Source organism: Lepus europaeus, chromosome 12, assembly GCF_033115175.1.
Source record: "Lepus europaeus isolate LE1 chromosome 12, mLepTim1.pri, whole genome shotgun sequence".
In the NCBI taxonomy this organism is placed as follows: domain Eukaryota; kingdom Metazoa; phylum Chordata; class Mammalia; order Lagomorpha; family Leporidae; genus Lepus; species Lepus europaeus.
In genome coordinates, this window is record NC_084838.1 from 54,747,640 (window position 1) to 54,774,837 (window position 27,198).

The 27,198-nt window shown below is 38.3% G+C and overlaps 1 protein-coding gene across 3 annotated transcripts in view; it reads left to right on the forward strand.

The window, feature by feature from the left end:
- The window catches only part of MLLT3 (MLLT3 super elongation complex subunit), a 398,946-nt gene that overhangs the window by 360,751 nt on the left and 10,997 nt on the right, over positions 1 to 27,198 (forward strand). For all 3 annotated transcript variants that reach the window (XM_062208143.1, XM_062208142.1, XM_062208141.1), the window contains 5 exons: positions 13,749 to 13,824; positions 15,627 to 15,756; positions 18,049 to 18,148; positions 25,398 to 25,469; positions 26,960 to 27,031. In XM_062208143.1, the coding sequence (XP_062064127.1) occupies positions 13,749 to 13,824; positions 15,627 to 15,756; positions 18,049 to 18,148; positions 25,398 to 25,469; positions 26,960 to 27,031 (450 nt within the window). The remainder of the gene's footprint in view (positions 1 to 13,748; positions 13,825 to 15,626; positions 15,757 to 18,048; positions 18,149 to 25,397; positions 25,470 to 26,959; positions 27,032 to 27,198) is intronic.

Below are 27,198 nucleotides of genomic sequence, written 5' to 3' on the forward strand. Positions count from 1 at the left end.
AGCAGTTCCTTGTTTTCTAAGCACAAGAGTACTTGATTCAAATTAGTGATCATTTAATTGTGCACTAAAAAGTTTCATTAGTTTTTGTAAAGTCTTAGATAAATACATATATTTAATATTTATTTTATAGTTATATACATATTATGTGACAAATATAACTTAAGCAATCACAAAATTTAAAGAACATAGTATTTATTAGGAATTACTCAATTTTTACACATGGACAATAAGGTCTGCCATTTTTTTCTTGGAGAAATGTGACAGTTGTAGAGTTTTCTATTTGGAATACCAGAAAGAAAGTATATTCATAAGAAGACATACATTTTCCTGAAACTATATTCAAGGAGAATTTGTCACGTGGATCTCAACATTTGTGTGTGTGTGTATGAAATGCAATTACATGTTATCCAAAGAGTTAATATTATATATAAACGGGTGAGGTAATTGCATGTGAATGTTAATCTTGATAAACTAAAATTGTTTCTCTGATGCAGTACACATATTGTTTTTACTCAGACATGGAAACATCTAAAGGCTGTATGCCTTTTTTCAAAACATTTTCTTTGGAAATATTTTCATCCCCAGCACAGTTTCAGAGAAAAGAGAAGCTGGTAATAAATCCTTTTATTCCAGGAAGAGTCATATTTAGCAAATTATATTTAGGAGCTCAGTGGAGCCTTAGTTCTCCTTCAAAGCTAGTCTTCTCTCCCCCTCCTCTCCCTATTGCTCAGCCTACATTCAGAAGATTCTGCAAGTTGCTTGGTTTGTTCTTCAAGAAAATCCTGAGAGTAATAACACTAATGTGTCTAGTTTTCATTTAGATTTTAGTTTATAACAAAACACTACTTCCCAGGGTAATTAGACTTTCACATTTTGGCAGACAGCTGAGAAAGAGGACATGGTCTTTTACACAGTTCACATTGTTCATAAGATAAAACCAGCCAGTCTCAGAAGATGTTCAAGTCAAATGTAATTTAGTGGAAAGAAAGATCTATGTTTTCTACTTGCTTTTCAGGCCTTGGCCTTTTAAATGTAGTGTATTAAAATGTGATAAATAGCATTTGCTGTGAAAGAAGAAATTTGAATGGCACGTTATAAACCAAATATGTTGAAATTTAAAAATATACATATTTGAAATCTCAAAGTATATGTGTATATAGTAGGCTTTGTAGAATTGACCTTTACCTGAATAGTGATTCTATGAATAGGAGGTGCTCTTGTTTATAAGGATTAAAAACAAGTTTAGGCCTTTAAATCATTCTTGAGATATTGAAATTGGATGGGTTTCTGAGGATCAATTCAGAAATGGTTCCAAGCTCTAGTCTAAGACTGCCATAAATCATTTGTGCTGTTGCTCTCATTGAACAGCCTCGATCTGGACCCTCATTAACTTGTCTGTAGGGATGAGAAAATTGAGGAGAGTGAGGAAAAGGCCCAGGAGAAGACCTTTAGCCGGTGCTGTCCTGAGCTGCCATTGTTGAAGGACATCCTTTCAGCTAATTTCAGTCCCATAAAAAAAATCTATTTAGTGATTAGGAACAAATGGGTAAGAGCAGAAAGCTCGAGTGAATAAAGACTATAAATACTGAAGTCTTTGGGATAACAGCCTGTAAAACTGTCAAAAAGCATTGCTTAAGTGACAAAAGATAGCCCAAAGTAACAAGAAGTGTTAGCTCACTAGGCAGTACTCCATATTCATGGACAGAAGATGTAATTTAGTTTTCTTCAAAAATAGAGATTCTTCCCGAATCTGGTACCTGCCCCACTTCATTTGTTTTAGATGGTGTCTGTTTGTTTTAAATTTATGGTTGACTTTATTTGCAAGTAGAAATCATGATGCCTATTTAAAGATATCTATGTTTCCAAAAGGAGAGTTATGATCGCTGAAACTTCTGTTTGGATCCATCAAGATCTATTTACTTGCTAAGAATGTTAAGCCTAACAGGATGAGTGTGTGTGCATGTGTGTATGTGTGTATGTGTGTGTATTTTCAAAAGACAGATGGTTAGGAATTAGATGCTGACAAGTGCCTTTCTCTTGTTTTTAAATTAAAGTCTAAAGTTCATCATTCTTAAATATTTCTCCCCAAGGGAAAAATAGCTAAGTAAATAAAAACAGAAGAATCTAAGTCTATACCACAAGTTACTTTGTTATTACTGCACAATATTGAAATTCAAATGATTAAAGTCATATCAGCCAGTACTTTAGATGTGTTTTTAGAGCTATAGAAAATTCAAGATGATGAATCCAAGGTCTAATAAACTTCTCTTGTTCTGACTAAGATGATGATTTTGTGGCACTTGAGTGACAATGTTAGCAATCTGAATTCTGTTTTATATTTTACAGAATAATGTTCAGATTCTAAATATCTGCTTTGGAGATTTGACTTCATTGTATGTGCTTTAGAGAACTTATCAACTTAGGATATTTGCTTTTCAACGTCCAGGCTGTGAGAACTCGAGGTGTCATTCATTGGAAGGGAGCAGATGTTAAAGGTTCTTGCCCCTGCCTGCCTAATCCCAAACACCCTTGAAGAAGAGAAACGTTCTATTACCCAAATAGGCATCTTTCTGATGGTGAGAAAAGGCGGCAAAAGGCAGTAAATCTGCCTTCTCATTATGAAGTGCAACAATAGATTGATTTATGAAGAAGAGCAACTGTTAGGTTTACATAAGATGTGTGTTTGGAAATAGAGGTTCCTTTGGAGCCTTATAAACTGTAACATTCTTCCCATTCTTGACAGGAACCTGATATTATTAATAGAAGAATATGTGATTCTGAACACTGCATTTTTAAAGATGCTACACTGAGAACAAAAGAATCCATCCCTAATGTGTTCATGGAACAGTCAAATGTGCCACACTTTTGCTTTCTTAGTTAATTTTCCTTCATAGATGGAACCTCTTTAAGAATAGTTTTTTTTAATGAACTTTTTGTAAGAACTTGGTATTTTAAATAGAATAAGTATAGCATGTTTAGATGTTAAGCCATTTACAAACAATTTCACTTAATATTGGATAACTTTTGGTAGACACAGTAGCCATGGAGTCTCAAGTAGGGTCACAATGAAGATAATTTCACATTTCTAGGAGGATTGTGGATATTGTGTTTGCTTTTTGTTTTTCAGAAAATGACTTTGTGTATTCAGTAAGAAGCTTGGTTATAATATTTCTATTTAACATTAAAATTAAACTTTAAGCTATAAATTGATTTGAGCATGAAAAACTGTAAAAAGCAAAATTTTGTATGGTTTCTGGATAAACTAAAATGATACTGTCCTTGTATTTAGCATTTATCACTACAGTATTTGAAATCTCTGTGACATAATAAAGATTTGGGCAGATAAATTTCAGAACTTATAGTTATATAGTTGCCATTAAAACTCATCTTTCTTAGTAAACATGCATCCCAGTGTATGTACATTTTCAAATTGTAGCAATAGTTGCTGTACCAACATTTATATCCAAGAAAGCACATACAAAAAATTGAAAACTTGAAAAGGCAAAATAAAACAGAGGTTCTTTTATTTTCTTTTACTCCTGTGAGCTATCTTACATACATGTTTGTGCACACATAATACAGTGGTTCTTCAAAACTTTGTAGAAAAAGGGAATTAATTATAAGTTTATTTTGGTGCAAAACAATTTGGAAACTTGTGTAGTTTTTTCATAATGTACATCTTCCCTGAACTTTTTGAAGACTGGTTTGTGTGCACACCTTTAAGAGTTCCCTGACGTAGACAGAGGAGAGGACTACAGTGTGTTACCTGAAAAATATACTTTTTTTTCTAATTAGAAAGATACAGGGTTTATAAGGAAACAACCCTTTCAGCAATCAATAATTTTGGTTGCATAAACTGATCATAAGAAAATATTGCATTTTCTTCATCTGATGATGGAGCAGTTTTAAATCAGCTCTTTTCCCAGTGTTTTTTGCTTATTTTGGAAAGCAGAGTGCCATGGAAATAAGATCTTGGTAGACAAAATGACCTCTTAATGCCACTGCCATGGTAATCAATCTGAGCTTCATATTTATGAGGACAATTCTGTAAGATAGCCCAAGGATTAAAATTAATAGAGCTTATTGACATTTCTGCAAGTCTGTAAAGATTCTATTGGTGTCAATCAAGTGCTATGTGAACATTTTTAAGTAATTTTGTAAAAAGTCTAAAGTTCTTAAGGAAATGCAATTAAATGTCTTGTTGAGGTGATCTCCTCAGATACATCTGTATTTTAGTTAGTTCATTTCAATTAAGTGCCACCTTTATTGCTCCCCAAATTCATTTAATTTATTTTAAATTTTTGATTTTATAATCGAAAATGGAGACCTGTGACCACATACACTGTACATTTTAAGACTTTGTTCAGTTCAACACTGCTCTCATAAATGTAGGGATTAAAACAGTAATTTTCCATTGTTTCCAGTTTCTTGTGCTCTGCACAGGGTAATTATTTTACAAGTAACTGAGTCGTGCTCTGACAATAGTTTCAGAATCTTGCTATAGACTGATGAGAAGTTGTGTTTTGATGTCCATTGCTGAGCTCCAGTAACAGTTAATAATGGGGCAAGCCCGTCAGGAAATGTGTTTTCCTTCCTATGTCTCTTTTCAGAGGCATTCTAGCTCTAAACCCTTGTACTTGTAACTTTTTATTCTCTACCCACCACCATCATAATACATAAAATGGAGAGGGAAAAAAAAAAAAAAGACCAGTTCAGAGATAAGTCTCTGGCATTACAATTCTGGTATATTTAATGGCCAGTTATGGAACTCAACTTCTGTGCACATAATCTTATTCAGGGAATACTAACATGCTTATAGGTGATATAACTATAAGTGGTCTCTTTCCAGATGATTTCTCATTCTGAAAGTCCCTAACAGATAAGAATTCTTCAGCCAGTAATCTCTCAGAACACATCTGGCACATATACCATCTTACAGCAACTCGGTTTTTTTTAAAGAGCAAATGTTCTGGCTACAATAGTCAGTAGCAGCCTTCAAAGTACAACTGGTGATGAGAGATAAAAGACTTTGAGGCTCATCTGCTTAAAAGAGAAGAAGCTAAAGGAAAATTATAGCTATCCCTAAGTGTGGAAAAGGGTCGTATGGAGATTTATAGACCTGTGTTCCCCAAGGCTATTTCGTTTCCTAATGAGATTTTTGTGTTCTCAGACAAGGAATGCTAAGTCCAAAAGATGACAACATTTAATAATAATAGTGAAGATAGAGATAATAATAAAGAAAACAAATGCAGTTGTAAAAATAGGCATCGATATAGGGCCAGTTATCTTGGTATCTAAAATGACAATGTTTGTAAGTTGCAAATATAACAGAAATAAGATCTTTTCTATTAGTTGGTAGGGAAATTCTTACAATATTGTTTTATTACCATAAAACTATGGGTATAACAATAGCTTTTGTTCATGTAAGAGCCCAAAAGGCTAAATACGATTCTAATTTAACATCAAGTTCATTCAAGTTGTCATAATACAAACGGAGTCTGCCAAGAAGAGATGTGAATCTTCCCCACTGTCACAGACTTGAGTAACTTTCCATTAATGAAGGTTGCAGCTTTGTAGCCTAGTGTTATTTTCCTAGCTTCACCTTGTTTTGAAATAAAGAGCTGTTAACAGCATGCAACTTGTATATATGTTTTTGATATTACAGGCTTTTGTATTTAACAATTAGAAAGAGAGGGCAGATCATCCTTGAAGGCAAGTAAAATAATGGTTGTAGTGTGTTGCCTGATGTGCTCATCAGTCTTCTTAATCGGTGCCAGTGTGTCAAGAAGATCAGGAAAATTCAGGGGAGAAACTTCCCCGCCTTCCTTTACAAAACTTATTGACCTAGTGAGGTTCCAGCCAGGATCTGTTATATTGACTGGACAGTGTTAGAAACCATTGATTCAGGCATGTCAAGTCTCTGGGATGAAGTGTTTTGTTTTGCCTCTGGTTTGCTTTGGGTGCAGATCACAAGTTGTCCCTTATGGAAAGAATATTCAATACATCTTTCACAGTGGCATAGGAAACTTTGTTCCCTGATATTAGTGTTATAAAAGAGCATTAATGTGCTCATAACACTCTTTAAATTATACTTTTTTAAGAGTTAATAGGTATAGTAGAAAGAGCAATGGATCAGAAACCAGAAAACCACATTTAAATCCACCTAAATATTGTCTATTGCTTCCTTAATCTTATTGTGCTCCAGTTCCTTCATCAAGAAAATGATGATAGAAAAACATATCCTACTGTCTTAGTCTGCTTCGGCTTCCATGACAAAATATCAGACTACATGGCTTGGCCAACAGAAATGTGTTTCTGACAGTTTGAAGGCTAACATCCAAGATCAAGAAGTCTGGTAAAGATTCTCTTGTAGGCTTACATAAAGCCACCTTCTTGCTGTGTATTCATATATGGAGAGAGAGCTCTTTCTCTGGTAGTGGTTCTTTTTTTTTTAATATTTATTTATTTGAAAGGCAGACTTAGAGATAGATCTCCCAATTGCTGCCCCCCCCCCCCCCACATGGCTGCAACAGGGTGGGTCAGACCAAAGCCAGGAGCCAGGAACTACTTCCTGTCCCCCCATGTGGTTACAGGAGCCCAAGCATTTGGGCCATCTTCGGCTGCTTTCTCAAGTGCGTTAGCAGGGAGCTGGATCAGAAGTGGAGCAGCTGGGACTTGAACTGGAGCCCATATTGGATGCTGCCATCACAGACAGTGACTTTACCTGATACACCACAACACTAGCCCCTGGTTGTTGTTCTTATGAGGGTGCAAATCTCATCCTGAAGGCTGCACATCCATGACTCCTTTTAAACCTAATTACCTCCTAAAGGTCCCCCATTCCAAATATCATATTGAGAGTCAGCACTTCAACATACCAATTTTAGGGATGGAAGTACAATTTAGCCGATGGCACCTTCATAGTCAAGTAAGTGCAATAAAGAATAGTATAGCGCTACACAAAGATACCCTGAGAGGTTAGAGTTACTGATGCTTATCCAATCTCATTTTTATGTACTTTTGTGAGGTTTTGTTCTTTTAGCACATTTTTAAAGCAGATATTGTACAATCAAGTATAAGTTCTCATTTCTGACTTTTTAGCAGTTCATTCATGCATTAATCTTGTTAGGTTTACCTAAGTGTTACTACTATTTAATACTTACTTCTATGCTTAACTGAGACCTTGCCTTTTATTGGCATTACTATCTCAAAATATTACCCATTAATGGGAATTGGTAAGATAGATTTCACTCATGGTAGAAAACATTTCCCATGATTTTTTACCTCATTTTCTTTAAAATTAAATATATTTTCAAAAATCGAGTGGATTATTTTCAGTAACTTATAGAGGAGAAAGTTAGTGAGGTAATCTTTAATTAAAGCTACATATTGTGTAGGATGGTTATTTAATGAAAGAACAAGTAAACCAGCAATATTCAGTCAGTCGTGATGATAATTTAACAGGGAAATAATGTGTATTACACTTGTATTTTCTTCTTTGATCATCGCTCATCTCTCAACAGTTTTTTGGCCTTTTTAAATGTTTGTTCAAAGGAGATCATCTTTAGGGGCAATAGGTTTGCTTTTCTAGGTGAAGTAGATATTTGGTAGTAAAAAAGAGCAATATGTCTGAAATAATTTCCATTCAACTAGTCATATTGTATTATTTCCACTTTCACTAAAGAATGGTGCATCATTCTGCCTTCCTTTTTCTTAATTTTGATTCCTCCAAAGACCGAGTCATTGAAATTTTGTTCATTTGTATAGTTGCCTGTTAGAAAAGGCAGAACTACTTCTCACTTCTATTATCTAAGGAGGAAGTTCTCTGCCTGTATAAGGAACAATGCCAGATTTTACAAGCTTCTGGTCTGATCTACCTTGACAGGTGTTCTCCTTGAAAGACAACCTCTAATAGTTGTAAACATGTGGGTTTTTTTTTACTTGTCTTGGAAAACTTAATCCTGTATAGAAAATCCGTTACAAAATGATTTTGCATAGCCATTTAATGTTGAAGATTGCATTGTTAGAGATAGATTTTGTTTTATGCAATAGAGGAGTTTGTGACCTATTATAAATAATGATAGCAACTGAATGCTGATTAGATACCATTGTAATGGTAGCAGGCTAGGAATTTTTATATTATATCAAGTTAACATATTGGCTTCTGAATAAATTTCAGTGCTGTTTATGACAAAACTTGCAGGTAAGCAATCTTTTCTAAAACATACTTGCAAGCAATGAATTAAGATTTTGAAGCATATACATTTATCACCATGGAGCATACCATTTAAAGAAACTTAATGACTGGTGTTTGATTACCCAGGAGACAACAAGAAAGGGCAAAATATTTTTAAGGGGGGAATTTTGATATTTCAAAAGCAAGTGTCAAATTAGTCAGCAAGGGGAAAAATGAGAACTTCCTTCGACCACCTTAGTCTTAATTTTTGCCTTAGCATTTACATACACACCTGTACATGTACAGTCACAAACACCTTTTTTAATTGTTCTTTAGGGAATAGGATGAAGAAGGGAGGATGCTGTATTTTTTCAAGCATTGTGGCCTATAAGGATCTTAATATAGTCTTGTTTTATGGTGAATTGTTTTTGTAAAGCAAATAATGTTCTATAAATTTCATAATCATCTGTGATTTGTGTTTTTGTAGGATAAAGGTGATTTTTTTCAAAAAAATAAAGAACACTGAGCTGTCATTTAGCCTAGCAGTTAAGATGACTGCATCCCACAATGGGTTAAATTCTCAGGTCTGACTCCTGTCTCCAGCTTCCTGTTAATGTGGACCTTGGGAAGCAGGGGTGATGGCTCAAGTACTTGGCTTCCTGCCACCCATGTTGAGAGACCTGGATTGAGTTCCAGCTCCCATGTTCGGCACCTGCCCAGCCACTGACTCTTCCAGGTAGACAAGTAGATAGTGAGCTCTCACTCTTGCTCGCTTGCTCTATCTCTCTGTCTCTCTCTGAAATTAAAAAAAAAAAAAAAAAGAACTTTTGAAATGAAAAGTGAACTACCGAACTACCGTTCTGATGGTTGAACTTGATGAAATGTAAGATGATATCACCTGCTCTGGTGGCAGAACTGCTTTTTGAGCTGTTAACATTTAGTTAAATTCTGTACTAGCTGGTTCAAGATTAAGGGCCATCCACCATAGTCTTCTTGTACTGCTTCATAAGTATTTTATTAAAGAGTAACCATGTCCTGTCAGGATGCTTTCTTTCAAAACACTTTGAAGACTATGTACGGGTGCTCCCTGTGAATAAAATTATATGTTTCTTATTTTTCATCTGACATAAACTTTTTTTTTTTAAAAAAAGTTTTTATTTGAAAGGCAAGATTAGAGAGCGAGAGAGAGGTAAAGAGAGCAAGCACTTTTGTATGCTTGTTCATTCCCCAAATGGCCACAATGGATGGGATTGGGCCAGACTGAAGCCAGGAGCCTGGAATACTATCCAGGTCTCCCATGTGGATGTAGGGAGCCAAATACTTGGGCCATCTTCTGCTGTTTTCTCAGGTACATTAATAGGGAGCTGGATCAGAAGTGGAGCAGCTGGGACTTGAACCAGTGCCTATATGGGATACTGGTGATGCAAATGGAGGTTTAACCTGCTGTGACACAATGCTGGCCCTCATGTGACATATACTCTTATGCTTCCTTTTCTTTTTTTTTTTTTTTCTTTTTAAAGATTTATTTATTTATTTGAAAGGCAATTACACAGAGAGAGAGAGACAGAGAAAGAGAGAGAGAGAAAATCTTCCATCCAATGGATCACTCCCCAAATGGCTGAAATGGTCAGTTCCAAAGCCAGGAGCCAGGAGCTTCCTCTTGGTCTTCCACATGGGTGCAGGACTGACGCACTTAGCCATCTTCTACTGCTTTTCCAGGCCATAGCAGAAAGCTGAATCAGGAAGTGGAGCAGCTCGGACTCTACCTGGCGCCCATATGGGATGCTGGCACTGCAGGCGGTGGCTTTACCCACTACACCACAGCACTGGTACCTCTTATGCTTTCTTAAATTTAAAAGTCTTTCAGCGGCCGGCACTGTGACTCAGTGGGTTAACGCCCTGACCTGAAGCACCAGCATCCCATATGGGTACCAGTTCTAGTCCCGGCTGCTCCTCTTCCAATCCAGCTCTCTGCTATGGCCTGGGAAAGCAGTAGAAGATGGCCCAAGTCCTTGGGCCCCTGCACCCATATGGGAGACCTGGAAGAAGCTCCTGGCTCCTGGCTTCGGATCAGCACAACTCCAGCCATTGTGGCCAATTGGGGAGTGAACCAGCAGATGGAAGACCTCTCTCTCTCTGCCTCTACTCTCTCTGTGTAACTCAGACTTTCAAATAAGTAAATAAATTAAAAAAAAAAAGTCTTTCAAACACGTTTCTTTGCTTTTAACACAAATTTAGAATCATTGGTCTCAACTTGGAAGTTTTGTTAATATCATTAATTGAGCTTCTTATCAACATGCCTGGATCTCCTCTCCAAACCTATTAAATCAGAATCTCCTCATGTGTAGACTTCTGCTGGCTGATTCTGATGAGCATGGATGGCTGTCAATTTCTGGGGTCCTTGATGGTGTCCCATGACACCCCCCTAAACTACTGAATCAGGAACTCTGGAGTGGGACAACAGTATGTGTTTTGATATGTCCTCCAGTGATGCCAGTGTTCACAAAAGTGAGATTTGCTGCCCTAAAATTCCACAAAATGCTTGCCCTGACTGCGAAAGCTTCCAGGAGTTTGCTTTGCTGCCCAACATTTATCCTTTTTTGGTAACTTTAAATTTCCTATTTGAATATTCTTATAGAACTAATATGTCTTCTGTTGTAAACTCTCAGATGTCTTGTGGAAGAGGCAGGGTGTTAATCAAAAGTGTTAAGTAAAAGTTTTTTTTTCCCCCCATTGCATTATGTTCTTTACAACGTGTCAGCTTTCAGGTGATTAGCAACTATGCAATTATTAACCTTGTTTATGGGGGAAAAAAAGCTAAAAGAAGGCTGCTCCAGGTTTGGTTCTTGCATTAACCTGATGCTTGAGGGACTGGCGCAGTGGGTTAAAGCCCTGGCCTGAAGCAACTAGCATCCCATATGGACGCTGGTTCTAGTCCTGGCTGCTCCTTTTCCAATCCAGCTCTCTGCTATGGCCTGGGAAAGCAGTAGAAGATGGCCCAAGTCCTTGGGCCCCTCCACCCACATGGGAGACCCGGAAGAAGCTCCTGGCTTCAGATAGGCACAGCTCTGGCCATTGCAGCCATTTGGGGAGTGAACCAGCAGATGGAAGACCTCTCTCTCTCTGTCTCTACCTCTCTGTAACTCTGTCTTTCAAATAGATAAAATAAATCTTAAAAAAATGCTTGAGAGAGAGGGACCACGTTTAGTGTAGGGTGTGTGGAAAGGTGGCCACTGTCCTCTTGTTGTCCTGGTTAATGTCACTCCCAGCAAATAGCTCTGGGAGACAGCTCCTTTAAATCCAGTGCATCGTGTGCTGGTCAGGAAGCTTGGGGAATTCTAGCACTCTCTGCTAGCTGTAAGGAAACCTCCTTTTTGGCTCCCAGATGGTTTCCAGAGCTATCAAAATAATACCATTTGCAGGCACTTTTCATAGCTGAAAAGAGCAACTTGCAGAGGAAAAGGAGTACCCTGCAGGCCTGGGAGAACTGTTTTACAGCTGGGCATTGCTCACAAATGCTAGCTGAATGCGCTTTCAGTTGTGTAACTCACCACTGGGGCTCAACAGTGGAAGAGCCACTCAACAGAAATGAAGAGTACCTCACACAGGCATTTGTGCTTGTAAACCAGCTCTTTGTGGACCACAAGCAGCAATGTGTAGGACATTGTACTACAATTCTCAAGTAAATCTTGCAATGGTGAAGGGTTGGTGGGCCGCCTGCTGCTCATTAGAGATCCTGTCTGGCTCTTTTCCTGCAGAATGAGTGGTAGATTGCTGACACCTGTTTTCCCATCCAGCCTGAGGATGTGAAGTGTGCATTAGGAATGCCTAAAAGTGCTTCCTTGTGTCTGAGTTGGAGGAGGGTGGGTGGAATTTGGTGCTGCTTAAGGAGACAGGGTGGGAGTTCAGCACTAGGAGGGGGATGGAGATGAAAAATATTAGTAGTGAAAAAGTGCCGTAAAAACTGAACTGAGATTCTTGCCTTCAGTTACTGGCTTCAAACTGTGCTCTTAGTTTGTCCTCCAACTTGATCACTCAGAGAAGTAGAAAGGAGATGTATCTTATAAATGGGAAGACGTCAAATATTTTCCAGATGACATGGGTATGTAGTTGAGATCATGAGGACACAAGAAATGGGGTAGAAACAGCCCACTATTACAATCAAACTTATCAACAGTAATTGGTTATTTTATTTTTAAATGCTGGAAAGACAGAGATATCCCATCTGCTGTTTCACTCCACCTGGCCAGATTGAAGCCAGGAGGCCGGAGCTCAATCCAGGTCTGCTATATGGGTCTCAGGGACCCAACTACTTGAGCCATCAATTGCTGCTTCCCAGGGTATACAGTAGCAGGAAGCTGAAATGTAGAGCAGGTCCAGAAACTTAAACCCAGACACTCCAGTATGGGACAAGGGTGTCGTCTATGGCAGCTTAACTGCTACACCAAATGCCTGCCTCTAAGTTATTTTAAAATAAATTTAGCCCTAAATATGCAAAAAGTACAAGTGTGTTGGTGGTATGATCAGTTTCTCTGCACATTTCTGTGTGTACATGTGCTTTACCGTCTTTACCTACTATCAAGTCTCATAAAACTGACACATAGTGGAGTAGAGGGCACAATGAAGTGCCTTTAGTCCCAGGTGCAGAGTGCTTGCTGCATGCAGTTCATTTTGCTAACTATGAGAGGATAACAAGAAGCACGTGGCAAGTAGAGTGCTGCTTTTTCAAGTGCTGGCAGTCTACTGTCTATCTGGGGAAGAAAATACACATAAGAGGCTGCACAATACTGCAGCATGTCTAATAAACAAGCAGGTGATCTATCTAGTACATTTTCAGTAGATTTGGAGTTAGAAGAAAACTGAGTTGGATGGGTCAAGGAGGATATAGAACTTGTTCTGGGGATTAAAGGATGAAGAAAATTAATTGATATTAAGAAATTGGGGTATGTGTGTGGCATTGTTTCTCTGCCATTAATAGGCTGTGGATTTCAAGGATAATTTTTATTTTGAAATAGTGACATTTTCCCTTGACTCATTTGTGGGACTTGGCTGAGTCTTGTTGTGAGCATTGGTCTCCATTTGTGAACTGTGTATAAATGGGGTTAGGGTTGGGTCATGGCCTTGGACCAGAGCGAAATTAACTGGCTCATAATGTGATTGAACTAATGACCTTGGCCTCATTACCTCTATGTTTTAACCAGTTGAGTCAATCAAACATTGCAGAAAGGGTAATCAAGGTATCTCTTTTCTGAGATCTGAATGAAGTAAACATAGGAGTGAAATCAAAGCCAGGTCCTCCTTCCTCATGTAACACCCAGTTTATCCCTTCATCCTATGGTTTATTCACTTGTTTCCGCATGCAATAAAAATATGGTAAGCAATAACAACAACAAAGCATGACATGACTCTCCTGTTTTATAGTATGTTGACGTAATGAAATTTGTAGTCATCTTTCTTGTGCACTACCAGACTGTTTTTGTAAAGCATGCTTTGAACAACAACATTGTCTTCAATGTCAGATGTGTAGTGTCTCATAAGTTTATTGATTATGCCTTTCTCTTCTTCTTTAAAGTCCGAACAACCCAGTCCTGCCAGTTCCAGCTCCAGCTCCAGCTCTAGCTTCACTCCATCCCAGACCAGGCAACAAGGTATCCACATCTCCCAGGCAAACTAGGAGACATTTTTCTCATAAAACATCTTAATGAGTTGATTTATGACCTATATTCTACTGTTTTACTATTTGAATGACAACGTAGCTTTTATGCAGTTGCATTTATTTCCCCTAGGAATGCACTTGAGTATTGTTCTGATGTATGAGGCCAGGCTCTAGAAATTCCCCTTTTTCTATTCCCTGTCATCAGATTCCCATTTTACAAAAGGATTATAGACACAGCCTGTTTCAGGAGGTTCCCAAAGGAAATGCAATAGCAAAAGCTGAATTCAAGAGGCTTTCCATAGAGAAATATGTTTTTACTCTTCCTCCTAGGCATATCTCATTGTACTTACTTTTCTACAGATTAGTAGACTTTTTTTAAGTGAATGTTAATTTGATGAGTTAAATATATTTTTACCTCTACTCAAGAATGAACTCAAATTACAAATAAAGAAATTTGAACTAGAATATTTAATTATATTTTCCATTTGGGTGTGTTTATGTAAAAATCTTCAAATATAGCTCTTTTTTACATGAAAAAAGTATTATTGTCAATTAATTATTTTTAACATATTAAATGTCATTTTTTTCCTTGATTACACTGAAATTGTAGTGGTCTTACAATTTGTATGTTTTAAAAAGGATTAAATTGTTGTGTGTGTTTGGACTAAGGCTTAGACTTCCTAAATAAAAGACAGTGATCATTTTGGCTATTCAGAGATCCTTTTCTGCTGGCTTCCAAAGAAATAAGCCTACTACAAAAGCAGACAAACTTGGGTTTTATAGACTGAGAGATTGCAAGAGTCAATACTTATTTTAGAACTGAGTTGGTATTATATGTCTCTAGCATAGATTAGATTTTAGGAATTACCTAATCCAGAATCAAAGTACCTCTCTCACTTATTCCCTTTACAATTTCTTTGATTAAAATTTTTTTAAAAACTACCTTGTTTCCTCACATTTAGAAAAGTAAAAATAAGCCACACTAATGAGTGTTGTGTGTGCGTGTGTGTGTTTTCAGTTCTGTCCTCTCCTATCCTAGAATAAAATTAGTCACAGCTTGATTTTTAATTTTATTGTTACCTCCATGTACAACTGGATACTATCTTGAAGTTTCTGGGCACCTGATTTATTACATGGTCTTATTTATGTTAATAAATGCTGATATTTTGCCAGGAATTTCTTAAAAGTAAAATGAAAATTGGCTGCATGAAATTATTGCAATAAGACCTTGTGCCCAAGATCAATATGAAGATCAGAGATAGGACATTGCACCATGGAATTGAAATACTTTATAATCTGAACTTGACTGAAATAGTTGCATGACCTGAAATTGACCTTGAAATAAAAGGAACAGCTAAACCTTAATAGATCAAAAAGTACCACACAAAGGCTGCATTGCCAAGAACAAGTTACGACCACAGTGATTTATTAATCTCAACTTTTCAATACATGGATTAACCTAACAAAACATTCAATTTACTAATAGACCTTTATATTTCTTTTTAGATATATTTTTTCTTAGTGAAGAAAAATCTACAGGGAAAAAAATCGCTAGAAAATAGATAATCTTTAATGAGAATTTTGGGGAATCTGTTATGAAAACAATAATGTTTTCACAGAGGCTGAATTCCAGAAACTATCAAATTTAATCTTGTAGATTGTGTAAATATATAGAAGAACAATTATTTTAAACCAGTGTTCAGCACTGGTGGCATTCTCTTGTTTCTGATATGGCTAAGTGTGTTTGAAAGAGTACTAATGTTTGACAGTCTGTGATTCACTCTCATTGCTCAGGTCCTTTAAGGTCTATAATGAAAGATTTGCATTCTGATGACAATGAGGAAGAATCAGATGAAGCAGAGGATAATGACAATGACTCGGAAATGGAGAGACCTGTAAATAGAGGAGGCAGCCGAAGTCGCAGGTAAGTATTTTGAGAAGAGGTTTTTTGCATTGGAATCAGACCTTTTCACTAGACTTACAGCTATAATCACAACAAAGGTGTGAAACACCAAAACCAAGGCAGTAAATGGTCACATTTATTGAAAGCTTAGGTTCCTTAGGATTTCTGTCATCTCTATAGGGAACTGTTTTTCCCTTTGCTCAGACAGAAGAGCTTTTTCCTCTAAAATTAATACAAAACAAGTCATTTCAGAAGTCCTTGTTAGTGAAAGTATTTACCAAGTGTGAGGACTGACTGTTTAAATGAAGTCTGTTTTCATTTGAAGAATCTGTGTAGGTTCGTTGCTGGAGGTAGGCTGAGAATTGAAGAAATGTGTTTGCTGTTTGTAGTTAGAAATACATAATTGGCTCCAGTGAATTATGTGTGACCTAATTAAAACTAGGATCACCTGTGTGTGTTTTCCAGCAAATAAATTCCTTTTAAGTGTGCTGACAATTAGGTTCCTTAAGTAGCTTTAATGCTGTGAGGCGTAATTCCACATTATAAGATGGTAATTCATGTCACTTATAATTAATAGTCAACTTGAAATTGCCTTGAGGATTTTTTCTTTATCATGAAGAAAACAAATAGGTGTGCTTACTCTAATGTGTTTTGAGTAGAAAAATATGAATCTACATAAACTTAAAATCCAATTACATTTATGATATATTACATTATAGCTTTCCCCATTATCCATGACTGTGTAGAAGGCCCTAACATTCCTAAAAAGAGTGCAATCCTAACCCAGTCTGGACAGATCATGTGCTCTTCTGAATTGTCAATTCCCTCAGTGTCTGTGAGAAGAGCCTCTGTAGGGTATGTGCCCTATCAGAGCTCTCAGTGACTCTTCCGTACAGCTGCATACAATATTTGTTTCTCCACCGTTTTTCCCAAACTCACCTGTCCATATTCCTTTTGAATGAGAGAAAAAGAACCATATGTCCTTGATCTTCTAACATTTTCCTTTAGAAGTCATTTATCTGAGAAGAGGGGAACCAGTAGTGGGGAAAAAAAAATCCTAAAAAATGGACTGAAACTTGGGGTTAAGGAACTTAACACCAAACAAAATCCTGAACACCGGCTGTTGTCCAGTTTAGCTCATAAAAAAAAAAAAATGCATGACCTGTTTAGACAATTTCCCAAATTGTTATTTATAAGATCTGGATATTCTGTGATTAGCTGTCACCCACCCACTTACCACTGCTCCAAGTCAGTGTGGGTAAATTCATACATGTTTGTGAGTTGTCTACTGTAGATACACATTGTTGGGGTGCTATGCTTTTTCCTGGCCTGACATTTGCTGTTAACACAGCAGCACCAGTGTAACATTTGATCTTCAATGCACTTGTGAAATCTCAACTGTTTAATCAGTTTAAATACTCAGCCTTCCACTTCAGTCAAGAAGCATTTTACAGTAGCGCTTCAACTGAACACTTCATTAATGTAATTTAGTTAAGAAAAACAAGTTCCATCAGTTTTTGCTGAACGGATGTCCCAGTGTATCCTTTTCATTTCCTATCTTGTATCTTGTCTATCTGAATATATAATAGAGCTTGAATGTGATTACCTATTCAGAGTGAAAGAAAAGCTTTCCTGATTTCTAAAGCATTTTCTGTTTCTGGGAATATTATATTAGGTTACTATTAAACCAAAGAGAGGGAGCAAACACTGAAGGATGTTTCTGAAGGAGTACATACGTTCAGCAGTGTAGAATAAAGAAGTAACTCCTCTCAGGCTAAAAGGAAAAATTGTAGTCTGAAAGAGAAAAAGTAGAGGAGGAGCTATTGTTATTATTGTCTTCAATGATTTAAAGATGCTGTATTTTCTAAAGCAGTTATCCCAAACAGACTATTTCTTATGCTGTTTTAGTATATTTCCAATGATTTGCTGTATCAGTGTTCAGGACTAGAGAGCCTTGAATTGTGACATAGTTAGAATGGTGGTTCTAACATGCTGGACCTCACATGTTGGTGTAGTAACTGAGCACTAACTTCGGGTGACCTTGCTTGGGCTTGAATTCTAGATAGAGCCACTGCTAATACCTCCGTGACCCCAGGTTAGTGATCTAGCCTAAGTCTATTTCTTAGAAAAGTAGCAGACAAAGTACTTTACACAGTTCCAGATACAAAGTAAATGCTGAACCTGGTAGAATTTGTGAGTTAAAAATGAACTTTCCAGTGGTGACTGTTTGGAGGCCTTGCCTTCAGCATCCATTTCCATGGATATTTCAAGGATAATTATAGTGATATGTGTGACTTCTCTCTCTCTTTTCAGAGTTAGCTTAAGTGATGGCAGCGATAGTGAAAGCAGTTCTGCTTCTTCACCCCTACATCACGAACCTCCACCACCCTTATTAAAAACCAACAACAACCAGGTAAATTGCGGGATTTACATTTTTTCCAGACTCTGTAGAACTAGATGTAATAATTTTTACAGAGCAAACAAATTTTTACACCTTCATTTTAAACCAAGTCCCTCTTGATGGCAAATAAATGGGAATCCACAATCTTAGGAATTAACACATACTTGGAATAACAGAACTCCTCTGAGTTTTTGAGAGGATGAGTGTCCTCCGTTAGATGTAGGCATAAGGAGAGGGTGACAAAATGTGTTGATCATTGACTCCTGATTACTGTATGTTTTACTCCTCAATATTAAGTAGGTGGCTTACTTAGAAAGAGTTATGACTTTGGGGACCAACTTTGCTATTTCTAATTTTTATTTATTTTACCTAGAAACATTTTATTTAAGGTATACAAATTTCATACATTTACTACTTTTGATTCACCTTCAACTTCTGACACTAGGTTTCCTCATCTGCAAATGACATTAGCCTTTAAGGTTATTGGGAAATTGACAGATAAAATAGAAAAAGAATGTTAGGCAGTGCACCGTACTTGTTTGGTGCTCAGTTGATGGTAGATGCCTAATATAGGTGCTCTGCCTCAGTTTTCTTGTCCAAAAAACAAAGGATCATCACTCAGGACTTGTAAGGAATAATTAACAAAATGTTGAGAAAATAGTATTCATTATTACTTTTACAAATTGAGCTAAAGCAAAGCTTATTCATTTGATAAGCATTTCAGAGTGTAGTTATTTGGACAAGGTCTGGGCAGAAATTTAAAGGCTGTGATGAAGAGCTTTTGTGCAAATTAAGATAAGATTGGGGTATTTTTATCACTTATTAAACTGTTCAGGGGCGGCTTTGTGGCACAGTGGGTTAAAACCCTGGCCTGAAGTGCTGGCATCCCATATGGGCACCAGTTCTAGCCCGGCTGCTCCTCTTCTGATCCCACTCTCTGCAATGGCCTGGGAAAGCAGTAGAAGATGGCCCAAGTGCTTGGGCCCCTGCACCCACATGGGAGACCAGGAAGAAGCTCTTGGCTCCTAGCTTCAGATTGGCGCTGTTCCGGCCATTGAAGCCATCTGGGGAGTGAACCAGTGGGTGGAAGACCTCTCTCTCTGTCTCTACCTCTCTCTGTAACTCTGTCTTTCAAATAAATAAAAATAAATCTTTAAAAAAATTTTTAAAAAACTGTTCATTGCACATTAAATTGGTACTCTAATTATATAAATTATTCTTTTTTCTTAAAGATTTATTTATTTTGAGAGTCAGAGGTACAGGAAAAGAGAGAGACAGAGACAAAGACAGAGGTCTTCCATCCGCTGGTTCACTCCCCAGATGGTCGCAATGGCCGGAACTGCGCCAATCTGAAGCCAGGAGCCAGGAGCCAGGAGCTTCTTCTGGATCTCTCACATTGTTGGAAGGGGTCTGAGCACTTGGGTCATCTTCTGCTGCTTTTTCCAGGTGCATTAGCAGGTAGCTAGATCAGAAGTGGAGCACCCTATGGGATGCCAGTGTCATAGCTGACAGCTATACCCACTACACCACAATGCCAGGCCCAATTATTTTTGTTTAGACAGATTTCCTGTAGTGCTACAATAATTGCTTAACTCAAATTACCACATGAATATTACTTTGCAAATTAAAGGACTGCATTTTTCTAAAATTATTCTGTTTAAGTATCCTACAGTTTTAGTTTTGCCCTTGCCTTTGTGATCTCTCTTTCATTTGGAAAGTATTGTATTCTAGCTGAAGACTTTTTCTTTTTGCATGTTGTATAAAGCGTAAGATCTCTTAACATTTAAAATTCTTCATTTATAAAGTTTGTCTACAACTTAAATCCTTTATTGTTAAGTAGGCATTGTGCCATTGCTCTTTACACCAGTTACAGTTCAGCTGCAGTTTCTTTGTGTCCTACTTGTGAAAGAAAGCCCAACTTTGTCAACTGTTGCAGGCAGGGTATTCAACAAGTTAGTAAGTTCTTATTCCCCAACCTGGCTCCCTGCTGTCCCTGCTTCTCTCCATCTCCAGGCCCAGCCATACCCATGCCGTCTTTCATCACCACAAGTCAAGCATTTCAGGGAAAGTAAAAAGAGGAAGGATATAAACACTGTGGCTAATCAGTTGAGAAGAACACTGAGCTAGCTAACCAGATAACTTGGGATCCTTTTTTAAATCTGTGCTTCAGTAACAGCTGGCAAAGAATAGAATTTGGACCCTTCCTACATTTTTATATCCAATTGAAACCAATTTAGGCTTCATTTCTGCTTCCAGTGGATGGTGTATGACAATTAGGATACATCAGCGTAGCAACGTGGCAATGTCAGGAGTTCAGGGTCCTTTTATGCCCCACTAGTTTCCATCACCATCTCTCCTGACCAAGGCTGAACCTGGACTCTCTTGCTAAGTGCAGCTCCGATAAGCTCCTTTCCTGCCCTTCAAACCTAGTGGCTGCCCTAAACCCTTCCTGAAGAGAGTCTTGAGCTGGCCCTTGCATTAGAGAAAAGTTTCCTTTTTTTCTTTTGTCAAACTGTTTTTTTAAACCTGTCTTGCAAAACAAGTGCAAAAGGAAATGGTATCATCCATCTGGAGTTAGTAGAAATTATTTTATCTGATTAAATAGCATACCAGTAGTTCCTTGGCATGTTTGAAAATGCAGCTTCACACATGTGAATCATCTATCTGCCAGTAATACTCAGTTATATGTCACTTTCCCCGTGTACTTATAAGCATAATAAGAAATCCATATGCTTTCACTTTTAGCCAGTCTGGGGTAGGATACGTGTACCAAAGGAATGTTTACCTCCTTAGAGCTGAGAATCCATAAAAGGGTTTTTAAGACTTTGCTTAGCACTGGTATCCTAACCCCTCAAATCATCTGCATGGGGTCAAATTTGATGCTCTTCCTTTAAGTCAGTGTTCTGGAACTTAAAAAAATAAACCAAACAACAACAACAACAAAAACATTGTTATGTCTTAGCTCTCTGTGCTGATAGAGTGAAATAGTAATAATTTCTTAGAAACCTAAAAATTCATTTAAGTTTCACTCTGGAAAGTGTTTTAGTTCTATATATGAATGAGAGACAGACATCTGAAACTTCATATCAAGTAAAGTAGATAAAAACATGCCAAGAAGGCCTAACCATGACCTACAGCCCCACCCCGCCTCTCAAGCTGCAGATTGATAATCGTCTCTCAAGTTTCGGTAAAGAACCAGACAGAGCAGAATTGCCTATTGCCTTTTTTGAAATCTTCCAGAGATTAAAAAAGAGGGAACGTGCTAGTTAATTTAGACATTTTCTAACTACTTGGAGGAAAAAAAGTGAACAAAGTCCACTGTCAACAAAGCAAGTAATTAACCTGAGCATTATTAGGCGCTAATAATGATTATCAGCAAAGACCCAACAGTAGAGAAGCCATAACTGACGACAACTGAGTAAATTGTTTTTCACAAAGGGATTCTGAAAAGAATAAAATCTTGAAAATTTTATTCTCAAGTCTTATCCTCAAGCTAAGGACAACAGTGCTACTAATCATGATATTCTATTTTCAGGGAATGGGAGATCTATACATGGTGCATCTAAGTAGCCTGCTGGTTCTGTTTCCCTCCGTACAGTTTAATGAGATTAATATAAAGCATTGCACCCTTGTAACCAGAAGGGATTTTTTTTTTCACTCCCAACCTCCCTTATGTGAATTTGCAAACAAACAAAGCACCACATCTTTCCTAGCCAGAAGTGTTGTGTGGAGAGGGGGGGGAGAGACAGGATTTGAAGGAAGGAAGTGATCCACTGGACCTAAGTTAATATTCAGAATATCATAAATCACCTGGTGGGCTGCAAGGCATTTTGAATGAAATTAAAAAGAATCTATCCAGTTAAACTGGTTTGAAATACGCCCGTGGAAGACAAGGTGTTGTACTTTTATATTCTGGAATCGTTTCCCTAAAGATAAGAAATGGTCATAAATAAAATAATTGTCTTCAGAATAGCTCAGTTCTCTCAGAATGAGGTTTTGACAAAGCTGTTTATTTTGGAGCGGAGAGAGATCAAAGACGGAAGATTAGCTGAGCCCTCTCTGGGCAGCCACTCAGTAACTTGAGGCGGGTCACTGACACCCGGAGCTTTTGTTCCTGCCACTGCAGCTTCAAAAGAAAGAAACTAGGATTTCAATGTATTTTAGCCTTCTTTGCTGTAGCATTTACGGAATGTGTGGGGTGGGACTTAAGCGCCCAAATGGTCTGTCTGCTTTGTGCTTTGAAGAGAAGGTGTCAGGACTCTAATGCTAGTTAGTGAAGTTCCATTGCAATAGGATGTCCTCAGTCACTTTGGCACCTGGAGTACAGTGAGTTGTGGAGCAGGACCCTGAAGGGGATGGGATGTGGATATTCTGGGAACACAATTCAGTTCTCAAAGGCATAAGGCAAGCAGGCAGGCACTGTTCTGTTGTTCCTTTCCCCTGAAATCTCAGTGGGTCCTCTGCATTGCCCAATAGTATCTGAGTTGTCGAGGAGTGCCATCTACTGACCTACTTACTCCTAGGTCTCTAAGCACTGATTTTTCCCTTGAGGTCTCATTTCCAACAACAATAGAGAGGAGGAAATTCTGCATGTAGTGCAGTGTTTGGTTTCCTTTTACAACAGAGCATGTTAAAAATGATTGCCTTGCCTCTGCTATTAAGTAATTTCCTTGGGTTGCCAAAAGTATTGTATTTTAAGTTAGCCTGGTCAGATAAGTCCCTTGGTTATCTTAATGTTCAAAATGAAGAAATTAAGTGTGATTCCCAGGAAAGACTGTTAGAAACACGCCTCTTACCCACGTATTGTTCTCAAGTCAAAGAAAAATATATCCTTGTAGAAATATCTGGGCTTTTCCAGAATGTCATGGGCTGATCTAAAGAAGAAAAAAAAAATTTTAAAAGATTTATTTAAAAGGCAGAGAGAGAGAGAGGGTGATCTTCTATTTGCTGCTCCACTCCCCAAAAGGTCACAATGGCTAAGGCCTGGACCAGGCAGAAAACCAGGAGCCTGTATCCTCATCCTGTTCTCCCCCGTAAATGGTAGGGTCCTAAGTACTTAGACTATCTTCCACCACCTTCCCAGCTCATTAGCAGAGAGCAGAGTTGCCGGGAGTCAAACTTACACTCAAATTTGGGATACTGGTGTTGCAAATGGCAGCTTAACCCACTGAGCCACAGTGTCAGCCCTAGCAGGTAGAATGTTGACCTCTGTAGCATAACATTTTAAGGCTGAATGGGAATCAGCTTGTTCATATCTCATTTCATTTTTGGAGCCCCAAAAACATTAACAATAGGCTAGGACCTGAACTTAGGCTTCTGAGCCCAATCAATTATCTTGCCATTATCGATTCATAGTGGACTTACTCTTACAGTCTTCATGTGATGGAATGTGGGAGATCTGTGAATAAAACTGTGACTGAGTTAAGACAAGGATACGAAAAGAGAAGAGTAGGAATGTAAAATTTCTTAAAATAAATCCTTTATTTGGCATTTTCCTTTTTAATGTGTGTTTCCAATTATAGCAGCTAACTTCGTAATAAGTTTATAATGAAAAAGACAAATTATTTTGCTTTTTATGTATATATACTTTTGTAAACTCATCATTAATTTAGTGGTTCTTAGATTTTTCAAGCAAGGACCATCTAAAAATATTTCCTGCCTAGTCCTTACATTTGAGGATCCTGTCTAATAAATGTGTTACGTTTATTACATAATAATTTGATTTTCCTTTTTATCATTTAGATACATAGGTCCCCACCAAAGCTTTCATTATTCTTCATCACTTTAGTTGTCGTTGTTCCAGATAAAAGAAAATGTGATTAGCTAACACATCTTTTCTTGAAGCCCGTAAATATTTCTTGGGTTGGTGCATCCCGAGTTGGGAGCAACCAGAGGAGCTGACAGCATCTTCATTTCCAGTGCTACAACAATTCACTGGATATGAGTAACTTTTCTTTTCTTTCTTTTTTTTTTTTTTGCAACCATTCCAAATTTATTCAGAGCAAATAAACTCACAGAGATCAACCAACTGCCAGGATGTACATAGACTGAACACGTGGCAGAGGGCCCAGACCCCCACAGGCTGGACCTATCTATATTTTAGGTGGGCTGAAGTAGAGGTGGGGGGCAGGAGGCAGAGATGAATTTCTCCACACTGGTTCTTCAAGTTTGGCCCACTGGCTTCCAAACCTGGGGAAGAATGCAGGGGTTGGGGTGGGAAACAGCCCAGGGTGTGAGACTGAACTGACCTCTTGAAAGAAGACAGGAACAAGAACATAAATGGCTGAGGCTATGTCTTTGTTCCATCAATCCTGACTCTGAGTATAGATAAAGAGATGGGGGGCCAGTTTCTTTCTGGCTGCTTCCTCTTGATGTGGGGTGTAGACACAGGGTGAGGATCTAAACTTGGGATCAGATTGATTGAAGAAGAGCAGTTTTGTGTTGCTCCTGCGAGGTGGCTTGAGATACACCAGTCATTCATCCCTGCAAGAACCTTTGGGATAAATTAGTTATGCATGGTGGAAAAGAGAGTACTATGATTATGAAGACAAAAGGAGTTATTAAAGACATTGCCCATAGAGGAAAAGATGGCCAAAATGAGGCAGAGTTACCTTTAAATTAGTGCTTCTTTTATGCTTTCAATCCCTTCTCTTACCACACCTGATTTATTGGTGTAAAAGCAACATTCTTCACCGAAAAAGAGGCAAAGTCCTCCTCTGTGGGCTGTGAGGAGGTTTAGTCCCTGGCAGTTCTGGAGAACTGCTGCTGCCAATGAATCCACCTGATCCTGGAGATGAGACAGTTGCTGGGCATGAGTAACTTTTAAACCTGAAAGTCAGGTAATAAGAAGGGCATCTGGGTGTTCTTTTTTATCATTCCTGGTGTCCTGAGTACTGGTAGTCATGCTGAAACAGCAGAATGAGTAGGAAGAACTCTTGCCCAGGGGTACTATACTGTCAGTGTAACTCAGCTGTTTTACATGTGTGAGAGTTTTGTGGTGAAAGAGAGGCGGGCCTGGAAGCTTGGATCAATTTCCTGATCATCAACTTTTTTTTTAAGTACTATTGCCCTGAGTCAGCATTTCAACAAAAGTAATTTATTTTCCACAAAAGTAAGATTAACAAAATGTGTAGAGGAGAAATGCCATTTGAAAAGCAATGTTATTGTATGACATTTCACTCAGTGTATACCTTTGTTTATGTGTCTAGTTAGGAAAGATGTACTTGAAATAAAATTTAACGTTGTTCCCTTTGATCCTTAGATTCTTGAAGTGAAAAGTCCAATAAAGCAAAACAAATCAGATAAGCAAATAAAGAATGGTGAATGTGATAAGGTAGGTTTCTAGTCCATTAATATGTGTGCTGCCAAACCAACAAGTTTTGGTTTTCTTTGTGTTTCTCTTGTTCATCTTTGCTGGTCCTACTTTCATTTTCCTCATCAGAAGTGCCCAAGATTCCCAAATAATGAGTTCTTCATCCTGGTGCTTTGTGTTTATTATTTTTTTTTTCCGTATCTTGCTTGTATCTCTGGTACTAAGCTCAGCCTTATGCCATCACTTTCTAGTTTCTAGTTTCACCGTTGCTAGCCAAGGGATTTTAGGCACATTAACTTGGAAGGTAAGAGAATCGTGATAGAGATGGTTGGGTTAAGGACTCTTAGATATATGTGAGCAAGATGTCAGATTTCAGTCGGCACTGTGGCTCACTTGGTTAATCCTCCACCTGCAACGCCGGCATCCCAAATGGGTGCCGGGTTCTAGTCCCAGTTGCTCTTCTTCCAGTCCAACTCTCTGCTGTAGTCCGGGAGGGCAGTGGAGGATGGCCCAAGTGCTTGGGCCCCTGCACCTGCATGAGAGACCAGGAAGAAGCCCCTGGCTCCTGGCTTCAGATCAGCGCAGCACCGGCCGTGGAGGCCATTTGGGGAGTGAACCAACGGAAGGAAGACCTTTCTCTCTGTCTCTCTCACTGTCTATAACTACCTGTCAAAAAAAAAAAAAAAGTCAGTTCTCGTGTGGTGTGCATGATACACTCTGTGAGATTGAAATCTGACTGCAGGTCTTGGTTGGGGTTAAGTCACCTGGGGTGGCAGGACCCTATCATGCTTTGCAAGGTCAATGTGGATCTCTTATGCTTCACAAATCTTTTCAATGTATATAGTGCTTGAGATACCCATGCAGTTAAACTAACAGAGACTCACGAATCTGAGCATATGCAGAGTGGTACCCCTCTATGCTTTCATGGGAGCTCTTCACAAACCAGATGCTTTGCATAGTGGTCTCTATTTCTCATAAAATATTCTTCTAGCCATCTGTCTCTTGCATGCGTTGTTTGGTAGCAATACTTGATATGACCAGGAAGCCTTTCTTTTTTTTTTTTTTTAAATAATTTGCCCTGACATAATTTACAGTGAGCTTTGATACTTCCTTGTTCAAACTCAAATTTTTTCCTTTTATCAAAAGCCTTTTGGGATGGAAGGAAAAGAGTAGACAGTGATATTATGTTTCAACTCACAATTTGGCATTGAATTTCTCCAACTCTATGGAGAGGCATTGTTGGAGGAAGGTGCTTCTATTGACGTGAATTTTGTTGAAAACAAATAAATGCAAGAACTGACCCAACAAGGGTTTTCAAAGAGGGCATGATAAAGGTAATGGTTGGGCCAATGGAGACTCAATCAGCAGAGGCCTTTGGGTACTGAGTCCACACAGTCTGGCAGAATGGTAGAATGAGCAACCTCAAACTGCTGCTTGTATGTTCTTCTTGTCTGGCATTGAACTGCTTCTGACCATGCTTGTACTTTGTGGGGATTCCCTTGTTTTTTCAGGCATACCTAGATGAACTGGTAGAGCTTCACAGAAGGCTGATGACATTGAGGGAAAGACACATTCTGCAGCAGGTGAGAAGTGCAACCCTTTCCAGAAACTGCAAAACCTAGTGTGTCCTGGGGTGGTGTGACAGCACTTGAGGCCAAGGCAGCCCCCACCAGTCCACCTGGGTAATGCCACATGTACAAGTATTTATGGAGGTCACCTGGAAATCTGGCTTGTAGCTCTGTGGTGGTCA